The sequence below is a fragment of the Salvelinus alpinus genome, chromosome 23, assembly GCF_045679555.1.
Source record: "Salvelinus alpinus chromosome 23, SLU_Salpinus.1, whole genome shotgun sequence".
NCBI lineage: Eukaryota > Metazoa > Chordata > Actinopteri > Salmoniformes > Salmonidae > Salvelinus > Salvelinus alpinus.
This window is the reverse complement of record NC_092108.1, coordinates 37,395,855-37,414,391: the sequence shown is the minus strand read 5'-3', so window position 1 is coordinate 37,414,391 and position 18,537 is coordinate 37,395,855. Positions and strand designations below refer to the sequence as shown.

The 18,537-nt window shown below is 42.6% G+C and overlaps 1 protein-coding gene across 4 annotated transcripts in view; it reads left to right on the top strand.

Annotated features, from left to right (window-relative positions):
• Positions 1–18,537, top strand: part of LOC139550906 (ephrin type-B receptor 1-like) — a 324,253-nt gene that overhangs the window by 255,483 nt on the left and 50,233 nt on the right. For all 4 annotated transcript variants that reach the window (XM_071362160.1, XM_071362162.1, XM_071362161.1 and 1 more), the window contains 2 exons: positions 10,630–10,792; positions 17,871–17,979. In XM_071362160.1, the coding sequence (XP_071218261.1) occupies positions 10,630–10,792; positions 17,871–17,979 (272 nt within the window). The remainder of the gene's footprint in view (positions 1–10,629; positions 10,793–17,870; positions 17,980–18,537) is intronic.

Genomic DNA, 18,537 nt, shown 5'->3' with positions numbered 1-18,537 from the left:
GACACTACAGAGACCAGACGACATGCAGTGTTCCCTGTCTGTCACTGCTGGCCAACCTCACCATTGGCTGCCCTCCCATCTGCCCTCCCACCTGCTGCTCTGTCTTTATATAGCATGTTATGGTGCGTCTCCTCTAATCCGCATTTGACTGACAGCATGTGAGGGCCATTCACGGTGGTCAGTCTCTCCTGGCAAAGCCTTTCATTGGCTGTTGTCAAGCTTCTGTCCCGCCACCTGCTACTTCACTTTAAGTATGGCAGATGTAGATGTGTGTGTGTGTCAAATATAATCCCCATTTGACTGACAGCATGAAAGGGCCACTACTTGTTGGCGGTCTCTCCGGGCATGGTTCCCCATCGGCCATCCAGTTGGCGGAGAAGGTCATCGGCTGTCACCTGCCCTCCATCAAGGACCTGCACGCCTCCAGGACAAGGAAGCTTGCACGTCAGATCATCGCTGACCCTGCCTACCCCGGACACCACATCTTTTAAAGACTCCGCTCTGGCAGACGGTTTAGGTCAATCATTACCAAAACCGCCCGCCACCTGAACAGTTTCTTCCATGCTGTGGACCTCATCAACCGGCCATCGGGCTCATAGGGATTAAGTGAATTTGCATTGGGCCGATTACTGCACATAGTCATCAATGACCTCAATACTAATCTGCATGATGTACACCTCCACAAAACACTGTATATATTCGCCACGGCAACATCCCTCCCTCTGCTTAGATACTGTGCCTTCAGAAAGTAGTCACACCCCTTAACTTTTTGTACATTTTGTTGTGTTACAGCCTTAATTTAAAGTGGATTACATTGAGAATTTGTGTTACTGATATACACAGAATACCCCATAATGTCAAAGTGGAATTATGTTTTTAGAAATGTTATTGCAAGCCTAAATTTGTAAAAATGTTCTTAACAAGTCACATAATAAGTTGCATGGACTCACTCTGTGCGTAGAAATAGTGTTTGGAGATTTTCCAATGCCTCGCAAAGAAGAGAACCTATTGGTAGATGTGTGAAAAAAAACAAGCAGACATTGAATATCCCTTTGAACATGGTGCAGTTATTCATTACACAGGATGGTGTATCAATACACCCAGTCACTACAAAGATACAGGCCCCTTCCTAACTCCGTTGCCGTAAAGGAAGGAGACCACTCAAGGATTTCACCATGAGGCCAATGGTGATTTTAAAGTAGTTACAGAGTTTAATGGCTGTGATAGGAGATAACTGCGGCTGGATCAACAACATTGTAGTTAGTTCACAATACTAACCTAAATGACAGAGTGAAAATAAAGAAGCATTTACAGAATAAAAATATTCCAAAACATACATCCTGTTTGCAATAAGGCACTAAAGTAAAACTGCAAAAAATGTGGCAAAGAACCGTTTGTCCTGAATACAAAGCGTGATGTTTTGCGGCCAAAAAAATCCAACACAACACATCACTGACTACCACTCTTCATATATTCAAGCATGGTGGTGGATGCACCATGTCCACCATGTTATGGGTATGCTTGTCATCGGCACGGACTAGGGAGTTTTTTAGGATAAAAATAAACGGATTAGAGCTAAGCACATTGCAAATCCTATAGGAAAACTTGGGTCAGTCTGCTTTCCTACAGACACTGGAAGACAAATTCACCTTTCAGCAGGACAATGACCTAAAACACAAGGCCAAATATACATTGGAGTTGCTTACGAAGACGACATTGAAAGTTCCTGAGTGGCCTAGTTACAGTTTTGACTCAAATTGGCTTGAAAATCTATGGCAAGACTTGAAAATGGCTGTCAAGCATTAATCAACAATCAACTTGACAGAGCTTGAAGAATTGTTTTAAGAATAATGTTCAAAATGTACAATGCAGGTGTGCAAAGCTCTTAGTGACTTACCCCGAAAGACTCACAGCTGTAATCGCTGCCGAAGGTGATTCTAGCATGTATTGCTTCAGGGGGTTGAATACTTATCCAATCAAGATATATTTGTGTTTTACTTTCCATGAATCAACACAAAAATGTTAAACATTTCTTCCACTTTGACATTACAGAATATTTTGTGTAGATCGTCAACGAAAATGACAATCCCACTTTGTAACACAACAAAATGTGGAAAAAGACAAGGGGTGTAAATACTATCTGAAGGCACTGTATATATATTCCCTCTGTAAATTGTATATTCCCAGTGTAATCAGCCTATGCACTTATATTTTAAGGTTACTGTTCTGATTTTGTGTATTCTGCATGAGTACTTGTCTGTATTCTGTTTGTATATTGTCTATTGCTGGCAGCACCTTACGCCTAAGGCAAATTCTGGGTATGTGTAAATGTACTTGCCGAATATAGGTGATAATGATTCTAATCTGCTCACCCAACCGTCTCCCAAAATCAAGCAGTGGGTGGGGGGTGTGGTCCTAGGAGACTCTGTTTGACTGACAGCAGGAGTGGGCCAATCCTAACCGCAGGTGGTCAATGCTCAACCAACCATGGCCTTGCTTATGAATATGAGAGTGATGTCCCAATACTCTAATGTGGTTGCCTGGCTTCCCTTTACATGAGCTGTCTATTTTTGGACATTTATCAAATTAGATCACACCATAATTGAAGTGCAATAGCACTTTTACACAGTGTGACTATACAATAGGTAATGCAGACACTGTGGCTAATTCTAGGAATGTATGTGACTATTCATCTTCATGGTACATTACCAATAAACATATTAATACCACAAATCTAATTATCCAATGATATAACTCATTGTTATTGCTAATATCCTGTTTTCGTCTCTTTACTCTTATGAGATTAAATTTAGGAGTAGCATTTTCCTATTAGGGCACAAGCTAACATTCATCTTCATCACAGGAGTGAGTGTCTAATAAAGCCTAATGTGATTGGAGAGATCATTATGTTTCGGTCAAATTTCATAGCGGTGTTTACCTCATCTGGCCAATGATGGAGCTTCCTCCGTGATCTAATTACACTGATCTGATTGGGTAACGATGTCGGTGTGGATCGCATACAGGCCTCTGCCTCTGCCTCTGCCTCTATTCGGTTCTCTTCTCTGTGGTTCTCATTGCTCTCTTCTCCTTTTTTATCATTCACTTTCCTATATCTTATTAAATGTTGATATGTACAGTACCAGTCAAAAGTTTGGACACACTCATTCAAGAGTTTTTCTTTATTTTTACTATTTTCTACATTGTAAAATATTAGTGAAGAAATAAAAACTATCAAATAACACATATAAAATCATGTAGTAACCAAAAAAGTGTTAAACAAATCAAAATATATTTTGAGATTCATCAAATTCTTCACCCTTTGCCTTGACGAAAGCTTTGCACACTCTTGGCATTCTCTAAACCAGCTTAACCTGGAATGCTTTTCCAACGATCTTGAAGGAGTTCCCACCTATGTTGAGCACTTGTTGGTTGCTTTTCCTTCGCTCTATGGTCCAACTCATCCCAAACCATCTCAATTGGGTTGAGGTTGGGTGATTGTGGAGGCCAGGTCATCTGATGCAGCACTCCATCACTCTCCTTCTCGGTCAAATAGCCCTTACACAGCCTGGGGGTGTGTTGGGTCATTGTCCTGTTGAAAAACAAATAATATTCCCACTAAGCGCAAACCAGATGGGATGGCGTATCGCTGCAGAATGCTGTTGTAGCCATGCTGGTTAAGTTGCTTTGAATTTTAAATAAATCAGACAGTGTCACCAACAAAGCACCCCAACACCATCACACCTCCTCCTCCATGCTTCACGGTGGGAACCACACATGCGGAGATCATCCGTTCACCTCCTCTTTGTCTCACAAAGACACGGCGGTTGGAACCAAAGGACAGATTTCCACTGCTCTAATGTCCCTTGATCGTGTTTCTTGGCGCAAGCAAGTCTCTTCTTCTTATTGGTGTCCTTTAGTAGTGGTTTCTTTGCTGCACTTCAACCACGAAGGCCAGATTCACGCAGTCTCCTCTGAACAGTTGATGTTGAGTTATGTCTGTTACTTGAACTCTGTGAAGCATTTATTTGGGCTGCAATTTCTGAGGCTGGTAACTCTAATGAACTTATCCTCTGCATCAGAGGTAACTCTGGTTCTTCCTTTCCTGTGGCGGTCCTCATTGAGAGCCAGTTTCATCATAGCGCTTGATGGTTTTTGCAACTGCACTTGAAGAAACGTTCAAAGTTCCTGACATTTTTCAGATTGACTAAGACATGAAGATCAAAGTAATGATGGACTGTCGTTTCTCTTTGCTTATTTGAACTGTTCTTGCCATAATATGGACTTGGTCTTTTACCAAATAGGGCTATCTTCTGTACACCGACCCTACCTTGTCACAACACAAGTGATTGACTCAAACGCATTAAGAAGGAAAGAAATTCCACAAATTAACTTTTAACAAGGCACACCTGTTAATTGAAATGCATTACAGGTGACTGCCTCATGAAGCTGGTTGAGAGGGTAATGCGTACGACTCAGTACATCACTGGGGCTAAGCTGCCTGCCATCTAGGACCTCTACACCAGGCGGTGTCAGAGGAAGGCCCTAAAAATTGTCAAAGACCCCAGCCACCCCAGTCATAGACTGTTCTCTCTACTACCACATGGCAAGCGGTACCGTAGTGCCAAGTCTAGGACAAAAAGGCTTCTCAACATTTTTACCCCCGAGCCATAAGACTCAGGAACAGGTAATCAAATGGCTACCAGGACTATTTGCATTGTGTGCCCACTCCCAACCCCTCTTTTTACACTGCTGCTACTCTCTGTTAATCATATATGCATAGTCACTTTAACTATACATTCATGTACATACTACCTCATTTGGGCCGACCAACCAGTGCTCCCGCACATTGGCTAACCGGGCTATCTGCATTGTGTCCCACACATCACCCACCAACCCCTCTTTTACGCTACTGCTACTCTCTGTTCATCATATATGCATAGTCACTTTAACCATATCTACATGTACATACTACCTCAATCAGCCTGACTAACCGGTGTCTGTATGTAGCCTCGCTACTTTATATAGCCTGTCTTTTTACTGTTGTTTTATTTCTTTACCTACCTATTGTTCACCTAATACCTTTTTTGCACTATTGGTTATTGGTTGGCCTGTAAGTAAGCATTTCACTGTAAGGTCTACACCTGTTGTATTCGGTGCACGTGGCAAATAAACTTTGATCTGATTTGATTTGAGATAATGCCAAGAGTGTGCAAAGCTGTCATCAAGGCAAAGGGTGGCTACTTTGAAGAATTTGTTTCACACTTTTTTGCTTACCACATAATTCCATATGGTGTTATTTGATAGTTTTGATGTCTTCACTCTTATTCTACAATGTAGAAAATAGTCAAAATAAAGAAAAACCGTTGAATGAGTAGGTGTGTCCAAACTTCTGACTTGTACTTCGTATGTTTTAAGATTTTGCTCAGTGTTGAGCAGTCTTGTAGTACTCGAGACCAGTCTCATATTGAGTGTCTTGTTCTTGGTGTTGAATACATTTGTACTCGGTCTCCTAATTTCCTCATCATTATAAGCTTCCACTCAGTCAGCACATAAAACCGCTTCGCCAGGCCAAATATATACACAACTTTCTTGAAACATGAATATCTTAACAGCCTTTATATCTATTATAGACATGTTTGCTGCAGTGGCGAACCTTTTGGACCTAGGCCTTGAGTGTGTGACAGGTTCATGAATGTGAAAGGACAGCAGCCGTAGGAGAGTGCACTTATTGTAAAACACAAAGGGCCAGTGGTGTAGTGGAGGGTATACGCAGGTATAAACCGTGTACCCACTTTTTCTTCAGTGGGCGTTGCGTATACTCACTTCTTAATCCCTACTGATGTGTATCAAAGTAGTGTAGTGGAGGTATACGACTTATCAATGATGTAGTACAATAGAGAAATAATGCACAAAGTAGCCTACACAATCACAAAGCATGTGAAATATATTCACCTGCGCCCCGCACACAGCCTGGTTTCAGTGGAATATCATCAGCAGGCAGCAAGAGTGTGCAGCTCTGGTTTTGGCATGGAGCAGCTCTCAGCTGGTTTTGGCATGGAGCAGCTCTCAGCTGGTTTTGGCATGGAGCAGCTCACAGAATTATGACATCAGTAGCCGGTAGGGTAGGAAAGACGTTTCAACTTATGATATCTACCAGTAAATGCTAACTAAGTCAACAAACCAGGTATTGAAAAAGTTCAGTCTGTTGGTCAGTAGGCTATTTGTGATGCACAATTGTTATCATGCCCTGTTTGCATCAGGGGCATAGACATGGATGGGCCTGGGTGGACACAGGCCCACCCACTGTGGAGCCAGGCCCTGAGAGGCCCCCCGATCAGGTTGATGTGGATTAAGCATTGTTGTGGACTTAGACCATCAAATTTTTGTATTTTTTCTATAAAAAAATATTATGATTTTGAACGTGAAAATCTGAAAAATCTACAGGAAAACATTGAATTTTTCACAAAGGGTGCCTCTCCTTCACTGGGTGGGCCATTGGGTAACTTTTTGGCAAAATGAGACTATGTCCACTTCTCCAGGCACCACTACACCCTTGCATAGGTCCGATAGAAAGACAGCGGTCACACACCGCACGATGTTAAAGCACCACTACACCCCTGCATAGGGCCGATAGAAAGACAGCGGTCACACACAGCATGATGTTAAAGCACCACTACACCCTTGCATAGGGCCGATAGAAAGACAGCGGTCACACACAGCATGATGTTAAAGCACCACTACACCCCTGCATAGGTCCGATAGAAAGACAGAGGTCACACACAGCATGATGTTAAAGCACCACTACACCCCTGCATAGGGCCGATAGAAAGACAGCGGTCACACACAGCATGATGTTAAAGCACCACTACACCCCTGCATAGGGCCGATAGAAAGACAGCGGTCACACACAGCATGATGTTAAAGCACCACTACACCCCTGCATAGGTCCGATAGAAAGACAGAGGTCACACACAGCATGATGTTGAAGGACAAGCAGCACATTCACTCAGACATAATAAGCCTGTAGGTCCCAATCATAATAATACAAAAACAGAACAATTAAGCATGTACAACTATTACTTCACATTGCAAAACACATGTCATAATTCAGCACACAAGGTAACCAATGACCAGCAGTTTAAAGTGGAACTGACAGTGTTTTAACTACTTTGCAGTTATGAAACAAACAGACAATCATAATATAAAAAAGATCAAATTCCCAGTTCGTGCTACAAAATCTACTTTATAAGAGGTTTTAAAAATAGGTTCTATTTGACTCAACGTTCCATGATGTACACTAAGGCATTGTCGGCAGAATAGATGGATGCAGTTCAATGCATGTTTAATATAACTCACCAATACATTTCTTGGGAGTCCAAAAAATATTGCTATCATGTTGTAAATCACAGCTGTCCTGGTACATTGTTTGCTGCCTCCATTCGGGATGCACTGTTTCAGTGACTCAATATTCTTGACCAAAACGGAGTGGATAAGTGACTGACTATTTCCCCTCATATCGTTTTTCGGTGGCTATACACAGCTAGAGATGAACGACTGTTATACTGTTAGCATATCTCTTGCGTTCTCAAATTCACTCTGCCGATCTACTCTGATTTCAGAGCAACCTCATCTGAGTTTGCCAGAGTGCAGAACAACTGATGAATTTTGCAACACCTGCTGAATTTGACCGGTGTCAGTAAACATAGGCAAAAAAGTAATAATTAGTCAGGAACACTTTAGATAACATGTAAACAGCCTAACCAGGTGTTCTCTCATTTGTGCCTGGAAGTAGCTATTTAGCAAGCTAGCCAACTTTAGCCAGTTCTCTTGGGTGCTTGGAGACGAGTAGGCTACAATTCCCGATTATTTATCAGTGCAATTTTGACGGCCAACTAGCTGACAATGTTTGAGAGGGTTTATCTAATGTTCCTTCGTTAGATTTTAGCTCTACTTGCTCTGGCTATAATTGGTTGTGTATCTTGTTGTTGTTAATGTGTGAGCTCACTTGTGCTGAGGTGGGACAGGTGGCAGTATCTGAGGTGTGTCCTTAAGAACCTTTAGTATGCACTGGTGGGGGTATTTAAGACCAACGGAAAGCTGGTCTTAGCTTAGCGTAGATTATAGCAACGGAAGCGCAGCCTATCCAGCGGTGATGCACAGTGCCCATATGCACAATGAACAAGAGAGATGTGCTTTTAGTGCCCATAAACCTTGTATTTAGAAACATCCCCCAAAAAATCTTGTTTCGTTTGATTAAAAACCAAGTGTAGACTCCCCTCCTTTCAATGAAGGCATTTTTTTTTGTCATGCCCAATGCATTCGCCAAGTAGTCAAGACTATTGATAAAGGGTTTGGCTCGTGAGACCACTTTGAAAGGAATGTTAATCACCAAACGTTTATTAAAATATCAAGTTTGGCAGCAGTAAAATGTTTAAGTTATTTTCCTGTAACAATTGCTTGTTTTCCGTTTTGTTTGATTAAAAAAGAAGCCTTACTACAACGAAAGCTGGTTCAACAGCAATGCGTCTGGTGTCTTTCTCATCGTGGCCAATTATTTGCCAGGAGCCTCCATACAAGGTTTCTAAATGGTGTACTTGTGAGGCTTTTGCCGACATGCTTTTGCATTATTCACAAGTCACATAGGCCAACCTGCAGTATCCATTCCCATTTCCAAAGAGCGCTTCTTGTCCGGTTACCAAAGACGCGCTCTTCTAAACATAGGCTATTCACATTTATCACTCCTATAATGCCATATCAACGGTAGGCCTAGGCTATATCTTGCTAACTGAGAATGTGCTTCATACGTACAGTAGAACTAACGGGAGCCTAGTATTTTATATTTGAGGAGAAGTGCGATTCCGTAAAGACCTATACTAGTTGAAGCCAATTACAATGTTGACTGTCAACACTACAAACATATTGAGCAAACACTGGATTTTTTTTTTTTCTGTTGCCATCACTCGTTACTATAGCCTATGCTATTTAACAAACTGTAGTATCAATCCACAATGGACTAGGATGAGAATATTCCTCGCTCCCAGCCGGATTGGACAACGCAAAGACCATCAATAAACTACAGAACCAGTGACTGGCCTCGTCACACCTAAACTGTGTTTATTCATCAAAACCCTTTCGTACTACCGCCAGCTATTGCGCTCAAAATAAAGGCTGTGAAAATAGCAAAAATATTTCTGACACACCCCTGGACCTATAGCACTTCCGTCAGCGCTTAGATTTACCATTGTGTTAGGTTAGGTAAAATACAGCCTTCCGGGTCCAAAAAGTCTTATTGGATTGATTTATACACTTTTGTTGATCCATTTAATCCAAACTTTGACCATAATTCTTTTTTTTTAATCCTTTGAACTCTCACTCTTAAGCAAACAAAACCAAACAGAACAAGAAAATGTCGCATGAAACAATTCTCTACAAAAAGGAACTTGTAAGCGTTGCTTTGTTCCATTAAGTGAAAACAAACACTTTCCGTGGGCGGAATTAGTCCTCTGACATAATTAGCAGCGCGCCACTTCAGACACCACAGAACGAGAGAGCCAATGTTCACCACTTCCTTTACTAATTAAACTCTCTCTCTCTCTCTCTCTCTCTCTCTCTCTCTCTCTTTCTAAACACTTCTGAGGCCAGCAGTAAATACAGCAGGAACAATTTTACAATGTGACTCAGACTAATGGGCCTAATGGGCAGTATGTGTGTGTATATGTGTGTGTGTGTGTGTGTGTGTGTGCGCGTGTGAGCGTGTGCGTGAGCACTAAAGCACTCCCTCTAACAATGCATACTGTCATTCAACCTCGGCACTAAAGTTTCCATCTGTGGTGGTAACAGTTATGTAAGCCTGTCAAGGGCGGCGTAATAACAAACTAACCAGTCGCTCATAGAAAGAGAACCACAACAGCTAGAGAACACTAGAGTAGACTTGTTACAGCATCAAAATGGCATATGACTCATCTGAACTTTAGGTTTCTATGGACAAGGAGAGTGAAGGCACATACTGTATTCCCCTTCAGTCAACCTTTCTGCTTTTTTGTTACTCTGACTAACCATGTGAAAGTAATGGTTTCTCTGAATTTCAATTCTCTTTCCTTTCTGTCCAGGTTGTGCGCTAAATAAAAAATACATAAAAAAATAATTCTGGTGTTACCTCTGTTGTAGGAAAGGCAGCCAATGTCGCTCACTACTGGTTGCTGATTACTGCTGCAGCATAGGGGAGAAACACATGATAGTGAGGAATCTGCCAAATGGTTTTGGATGTGTTATGATACCTGCCTCCTTGATGATACAATGGTTTCCTTAAAGGTTCATGTTGGTCCGTATGTACTGTATCAAGCATCTCAGGAGTGTTGATCTAGGATCAGGACATTCCTGTCCATGTGATCTTATTCATTTTGACCTATAAAGCAACACTGATCCTAAATCAGCACTCCTACTCTGACGGTTGATACAGTACATACGGTCCAGATTTCCTGGTTAATGAAGCCATTGCATGAGACATACGGCCCCTGGTCTCTTCCTCTCTGTCGCTCCCCCACTGTGTCCAGTCCTGGATTATACACATGACCTGCTCTATCTCTCTGGAACATTAACCGGCTATCCCATTCTCCTCTGTTCCTCCAGGACCATTCAGAGATCAACTCCACCATGGTGCGCAGCGAGACCAACACAGCCAGGGTGGAGGGCCTCCGGGCGGGCATGGTCTACGTCGTGCAGGTGCGGGCCAGGACCGTGGCTGGCTTTGGCAAATACAGCGGCAAGATGTGCTTCCAAACCCTCACAGATGGTAAGGACCAAGGGGAGGAGGGGAGGCGAGGGAAGATGGTGGATGGTGGTGGGTAACTGTGTGTGTTCGTTTGTGTGTGTGTTTGTGTGCGTGTCTGTGTGTTTGAGAGAGAGAGAGAGAAACTGTAAGAGAGAAAGAGAGAGACACATAGAATAGGAGATATAGAGCAGAGAGGAAGAAGGATTGTGAATTTGATATCGGATCATATGATTGTTAATCGCTGTGTGACAACATGTTTATGGATGTTTGATGAACATTGTATTTCTAAACCCACAGTCTTAACGATCGTGTAAGAGATTGTTAAGAATAATATATTGGAGTTAAGAATGGTGGTTTTGAGCATTTGTCTTTTCCTGTGTGTAACTGCTTGATCCAGACTGTTTCGCTAATTGGTTCTTCATTGAGCCCGTATGTTGCTGACGAGCTATCCCAGAATGCTTAGCTGTGATTAGTGGCTGATGTGATTAATTATTTGCCACCCGGGGTTGGATTTTCAGGGGGGCGCAACACCTGCTACACTGGCACGCGGTGGGGGGGGGGTGACAGTATGAGAGCATGTGTCCAGGTGTTTGTGTGTGGGTGTACGCCACATCTCCTGTCTTCTTTCTTCTGCAATATGCTGCCAGATGATTTACAACACTCTACATGCTCCGGATAGAAGATGCCCTTTTAGGCACAGGCCTAGGATCATTTTAACTTCTCAGAATCCTAACCCTAACCACTGGGGAGGTAAAACACTAAACATACCTTCTTATCTATCTATGATTCACATCGAAGGGCAAATCTCCGCTTGACATCACAAATGCCACAACTCCCCCTAATCCTCCGTCCTCCGTCCCTCCCCATAGCCCTTCCTCCCTGTCATAGTCCAGAGGTGGATAAGTGCAGGTGTTGTTCTCGTCTGCGGGAGCAGATTTAGTAGTCTTGACACAAACTCTAATACACTACATGACCAAAGGTTTGTGGACACCTGCTCGTCGAACATCTCATTCCAAAATCATGGGCATTAATCTGGAGTTGGTGTCCCCCCTTTCATGCTATAACAACCTCCACTCTTCTGGGAAGGCTTTCCACTAGATGTTGGAACATTGCTTCCATTCAGCCAGAAAAGCATTAGTGAGGTTGGGCACTGATGTTGGGCAGTCGGCGTTCCAATTCATCCCAAAGGTGTTCGATGGGGTTGAGGTCAGGGCTCTGTGCAGGAGAGTCAAGTTCTTCCACACCGATCTCCACAAACCGTTTATGTATGGATCTCGCTTTGTGCACAGGGGCATTGTCATGCTAAAACAGGAAAGGTCCATCCTCAAACTGTTGCCACAAAGTTGGAAGCACAGAATCATCTAGAATGTCATTGTATGCTGTAGTGTTAAGATTTCCCTTCACTGGAACTAAGGGGCCTAGCCCGAACCATGAAAACAGTCCCAAACCATTATTTCTCCTCTGACAAACTTTACAGTTGACACTTTCCATTGGGGCAGGTAGTGTTCTCCTGGCATCCGCCAAACCTAGATTTGTCAGTCGGATTGTAAGATAGTAAAGCATGTTTCATCACTCCAGAGAACGCATTTCCACTGCTCCAAAGTCACTCCAGCCAATACACCACTCCAGCCAATGCTTGGCATAGAGAATGGTGATCTTAGGCTTGTGTGCAGCTGCTCGGCCATGGAAACCCATTTCATGAAGCTCTCGATGAACAGTTCTTGTGCTAACGCTGCTTCCAGAGGCAGTTTGGAACTCGGTAGTGAGTGTTGCAACCGAGGACAGAATATTTTTACTACGTGCTTCAGCACTTGGTGGTTCCGTTCTGTGAGTTTGTGTGGCCTACCACTTCGTGGCTGAGCCGTTGTTGCTCCTAGACGTTTCCACTTCACAATAACAGCACTTACAGTTGACCGGGGAAGCTCAAGCAGGGCAGAAATTTGACAAACTGAATTTGTTGGAAAGGTGGCATCCTATGTCGGTGCCACGTTGAAAGTCACTGAGCCCTTCAGCAAGGCCATTCTACTGCCAATGTTTGTCTATGGAGATTACATGGCTGTGTGCTCCATTTTATACACCAACAGGTCTGGCTGAAATAGCCTAATCCACTCATTTGAAGGGGTGTCCACATACTTTTGTATATATAGTGTACCAGCCAGGTCGCTCAAGATCCAAGGCTAAATTCGACGTCCGTCCAGGTACCCAGGACCCCAGCCACTAAAAAAGCCACCAGGAGCAACGATGAAGGCTATTACCATCAAGAAGGCTTGCGGTTTGCTAGAGCGTTGTGGAAGGGAGTAAGCCGCAAGCTCCTGCTCCGAGGGTCGCATGTTCAATCCCAGAACTTTTTTTGTTTTTGTTTTAACCCTATCCCAAACCTTAACCCTTATCTTAACCATTCTAAATGAATGTCTAAACTTAACCTTTGATGTTAGACATTTATAGACATACGTCGGATATTGAAGTGAGACTGAGAGCTTGCTGATTTTACACCTGTCAGCCTGGTAGACCCATCCCCTAAATCCCTTACCCTCTGTAGTGTCTGCCTCCCCTCTCCTCCCCACGTCCCCCTGCCCCACCTCCTCTCACCCGTGTCAACCCCACCCTCCACTTGTCTCACCCCACCCTCCACTTGTCTCATCACCTTCTTCACTACCTCCTGCCCTCCTCCATCCTTCTCTCTGAATCTTCTCTTTTTCCTCTTCTCTCCCCCTCCTCTCACAGTCGACAATCCCTCATATCTGTCTGTCATCACATTGTCACATGCCTCCCACAGTTGTCTCCTCACCCCCCACCATCACCCCACTCACTCAGTTATTTGATTGACAGGTGCAATGAGGAGGAGATCATTGGCCATTTTCTCAAAAGTGAGGTTACAAGTTTATCAACTTTCAAAGCAGAATTACTTTCCCATTGTTCCTCAAATGCGATGTATGATATACCATTTTGCAGCTCTGTGTCTCTACTTTTATCCAATGTAAAAAAACATAATTTCACATTTTTCTACAAAAGACTGAATCAAGGCGATCGGTCACATATAATGACAAGATGCACGTCTCCGCCATTTCAAACTGTTGAATATGGACAGAAGGGTGTGTTCATAACAATTCAACTGTTCAACCTTAGCTAGAAAATAGATCCAGGGTTGGCTAAACTTGAAATATAAAGATTTGTTGGCTAATCACTAGCACGTGGGCTTGAGAGATTGTTGATGAGACCTGTAGCTACAAAAAGTGAGTCATTATTAGTGAATGTGATGTATGCATGGTTCTAGTTACATTTGTAACAAAAAAAGGGCATTTTCATAGACAGACCTGAAAATCTGTTAGAGACAGACTTTTGATAAAATAATTAAATGATGAGTGGGTCTTATGGTTGTGGAAGGCCCAGGTATAACTTAACAAGCCCTGGATTCATTTGATTATTGCTGACTGTTTGAAATGCAGTGGATCTGACCTTTAAATGTACAACAATGCTTATTTAGACAAAATATTTGAAAAAATTGAGATATACAGGACCAGGTAAAAATTTGGACACACCTATTCATTCCAGGGCTTTTCTTTATTTGTACTATTTTCTACATTGTAGAATAATAGTGAAGACATCAAAACTATGAAAAAACACATATGGAATCATGTAGTAACCAAAATAATGTAACAAAACAAAATGTATTATATTTTGAGATTCTTCAAAGTTGCCACCCTTTGCCTTGATGACAGCTTTGCACACTCTTTGGCATTCTCTCAACCAGCTTCACGAGGTAGTCACCTGGAATGCATTTCAATTAACAGGTGTGCCTTGTTAAAAGTTCATTTGTGAAATTTCTTTCCTTCTTAATGTGTTTGAGCCAATCAGATGTGTTGTGACAAGGTAGGGGTGGTATACAGAAGATAGCCCTATTTGGTAAAAGACCAAGTCCATATTATGGCAAGAACAGCTCAAATAAGCAAAGAGAAACAAAAGTCCATCATTACTTTAAGACATGAAGGTCAGTCAATCTGGGAAAATTTCAAGAACTTTGAAACTATCAAGCGCTATGATGAAACTGCCTCTCAGGAGGATCGCCACAGGAAAAGTTAATTTGTGGTTTTTGTGGAACCAGAGTTACCTCTACTGCAGAGGATAAGTTCAATAGAGTTAACTACACCTCAGATTGTAGCCCAAATAAATGCCTCACAGAGTTCAAGTAACAGACATGTCAACATCAACTGTTCAGAGGAGACTGCGGGAACCAGGCCTTCATGGTCGGATTGCTGCAAAGAAACCACTACTATTGGACACTAAGAAGAAGAAGAGACTTGCTTGGGCCAAGAAACACGAGCAATGGACATTAGACCGGTGGAAATCTGTCATTTGGTCTGATGAGTCCAAATTTGAGATTTTTGGTTCCCATCGCTGTGTCTTTGTGAGACTCAGAGAAGGTGAACAGATTATCTCCGCATGTGTGGTTCCCTCCGTGAAGCATGGAGGATGAGGTGTGATGGTGTGGGGGTGAGACTGTCTGTGATTTATTTAGAATTCAAGGCACACTTAATCAGCATGGTTACCACAGCATTCTGCAGCGATACGCCATCCTATCTTGTTTGCGTTTAGTAGGACTATCATTTGTTTTTCAACAGGACAATGACTCAAAACACACCTCCAGGCTGTGTAAGGGCTATTTGACCAAGAAGGAGAGTGATGGAGTGCTGCATCAGATGACCTGGCCTCCACAATCACCCGACCTCAACCCAATTGAGATGGTTTGGGATGAGTTGGACAACAGAGTGAAGGGAAAGACCACTGGAAAAGTGTTCCTCATGATGCTGGTTGAGAGAATGCCAAGAGTGTGCAAATCTGTCCTCAAGGCAAAGGGTGGCTACTTTGAAGAATCTCAAATATAAAATATATTTTGATTTGTTACCACTTTTTTGGTTACTAAATATGTGTTATGTGCTTTTTTATAGTTTTGATGTCTTCACTATTATTCTACATTATAGAAAATAGTAAAAATAAACAAAAAACCCTTGAATGAGTAGGTGTGTCCAAACCTTTGACTCGTACTGTAAATCATGAATTGCCCATAAGTCAAAAGAAATATGACCATATCGCCCAGCCCTACATGACTGATTGTAATGTGCTGTTATTTACTGTTAGCTAGCACTCAGACAGTTGATTTCTGCTCAAGCCAATCCTAATTTTCACCTGTCTGAGTTTAGGAGACTCCGTCAGCAGCACAGCACCTGAATACAGCTGCACAGAGAAATAGCACACTGTCTTTACAGCTAACAAAAGAGTAGGCCTATAATTCACACTATCAAGTGTACTTTTAGTTTCTTATTTTATAGATATTTCAGATACTATATCACCGCTCTAAAGACTTCTCCTTACTTCTCCTTTTGTCCCATTGCTGTAAAGCGAATTTCAGTTTGCCCGCAGCATGCTAAATCTTGCTCAAGAAACACCACTAGAGTAGCCCTAAGGCCCTAAAACAGCCACACAAAGACACGATATAAGACTGAGGCAGTTTAGTGTGCCTTTAGAAGTTCTTTGGGCTACCCTCTGAACTCCTGTGCCATTCTTCCTCCTTTCGGCCGCTAACGTTTAGCTGTATATCTGACTGTCTAACAGGAGCTTGTGTCTGAACATCCCCGTTAGAAATTCCAAGGTGGTCTTTTATGTCTGTCAGACTGTGACCGGAGGGATTAGGAATGGCTACAGAAACACTCTCTCTATCGATCATTCTCCCTCTCTCACAGCTCCCTCTCTCTCACTTGAGCTCGCTCCATTGGTCTCTCCTATGGAAATGTACAGGTGACAGTCAGCATGGCTTAACTCTACATATAACTCAACATCTCAGAGCTGAGGCACCTATACTCCCCTCTGCATTTGCTTGGACAGCGAAGCTAAAACGTTTCATTTGGTTCTATAGACGGGTGGGTTGTTTAGCAGTAAAGCGTTGCGTTGCGTGTCCAACGGTGGAGCAAAACAGGCAGTTTTGACAACATGTAGTTGACAACATGTAAACTATATTTCCTCTTCAAATCTTTTTTGAAAACATAAATATATTTGCACAATGAGCACTTGTTGTCTCTCAAATACATTGTTTGAGTTGTTGGTTAGCTCGCTAGCGAATTTGAGCCATATTAGCATAGACATGAGAAGAATCAAAACACCTCAAAACAAGACGTGGTATCAATAACAAGATACAACAAGCTGAAAAAAGCCACCGATGGTTCCCCACATGGCTTCTTGTCATTGTTGCTAGCTATCTGACTGTACAAAATCATAAGAACACTGACTTCTGCCTCATCGACGTGCATGCATTGTTTTCATGACATTGCCAGCTAACTCGTCTATATACAGAATGTCACCTTTTATTATGTATGTAATTTCATACATATCTGTTTTACTGTTTGGAAATGAAAGCACTTTATGTATCTAGTCCCCCTTTATTTAACTAGGCAAGTCAGTTAAGAACAAATTCTTATTTTCAATGACGGCCTAGGAACAGTGGGTTAACTGCCTGTTCAGGGGCAGAACGACAGATGTGTACCTTGTCACCTTGTCAGCTAACCTTTCGGTTACAAGTCCAACGCTCTAACCACTAGGCTACCCTGCCGACCCATTTGAAGGTGTCATAAGTATTTGGACAAATTTACTTACAGTATAGTCAAAAGTGTAGTATTTGGTCTCATTTTACTAGCAAGCAATGACTACATCCAGCTTGTGACTCTCCAAACTTGTGGGATGCATTTGCAGTTTGTTATGGTTGTGTTTCGGGTTGTGTTGTGCCCAATAGAAATGAATGGTAAATACTGTATTGTGTCATTAGCTTCACTGTCCAAGTAAATACGTAGAGGAGTGTATTTGTTCTCTCTATACTCAGGTCTTCCTGGACTAACCATGCTGTTCTTTCTGTTCCCGCACCTTTACCTTTACATTCTCTCCATACCGCTCACACCACCTTCTCCTCTTCTCTCTGTCCTCCTTTCACACTCTTCTCTGCCTGTCTTTACACTATACCCTCCCCCTCTCTCTGTTTCTCTCTCTCTCTTCTCTCTCTCTCTCTCTGTCTGTCTCTCTTTCTTTCTCCCCTGCCCTCTCTCTGTCTCTGTAGATGACTATAAGTCAGAGTTGAGAGAGCAGCTTCCTCTAATCGCAGGGTCAGCTGCAGCAGGAGTGGTGTTCATCGTCTCTCTAGTGGCCATCTCCATCGTCTGCAGCAGGTACTGTACAGTCGACATGACCATCTTGACCGACATGACCATCTTGACTGTGTTTATGTTAGACATGTCCAAAAGTTGTGCCTCTCACACACACACACACACACACACACACACACACACAGGTCTGTCTCACCTACCACCACACCGCATCACCAACAAAGGCTATTCACACAGACATTACAATAGGTCCACCAGCTATGTCACACACACACACACACACACACACACACACACACACACACACACACACACACACACACACACACACACACACACACACACACACACACACACACACACACACACACACACACACACACACACACACACACACACACACACACACACACACACACACTTAGCCAGCAGGAGGTAAACTATGTTTAAATTAAACCTAAGTTCCATATCTGTATTATTAGTATGCTTCTCTATTAATGATCAATTTTACAGTGCTACAAAGAGTTCACGCTGCATTGATCTGAGTTAACTGACTGAATCCAATTTGATTCTAGACAACGTTAAAGTTGAATTTAGAATTTGCAGCAGCGCCATGTGTCA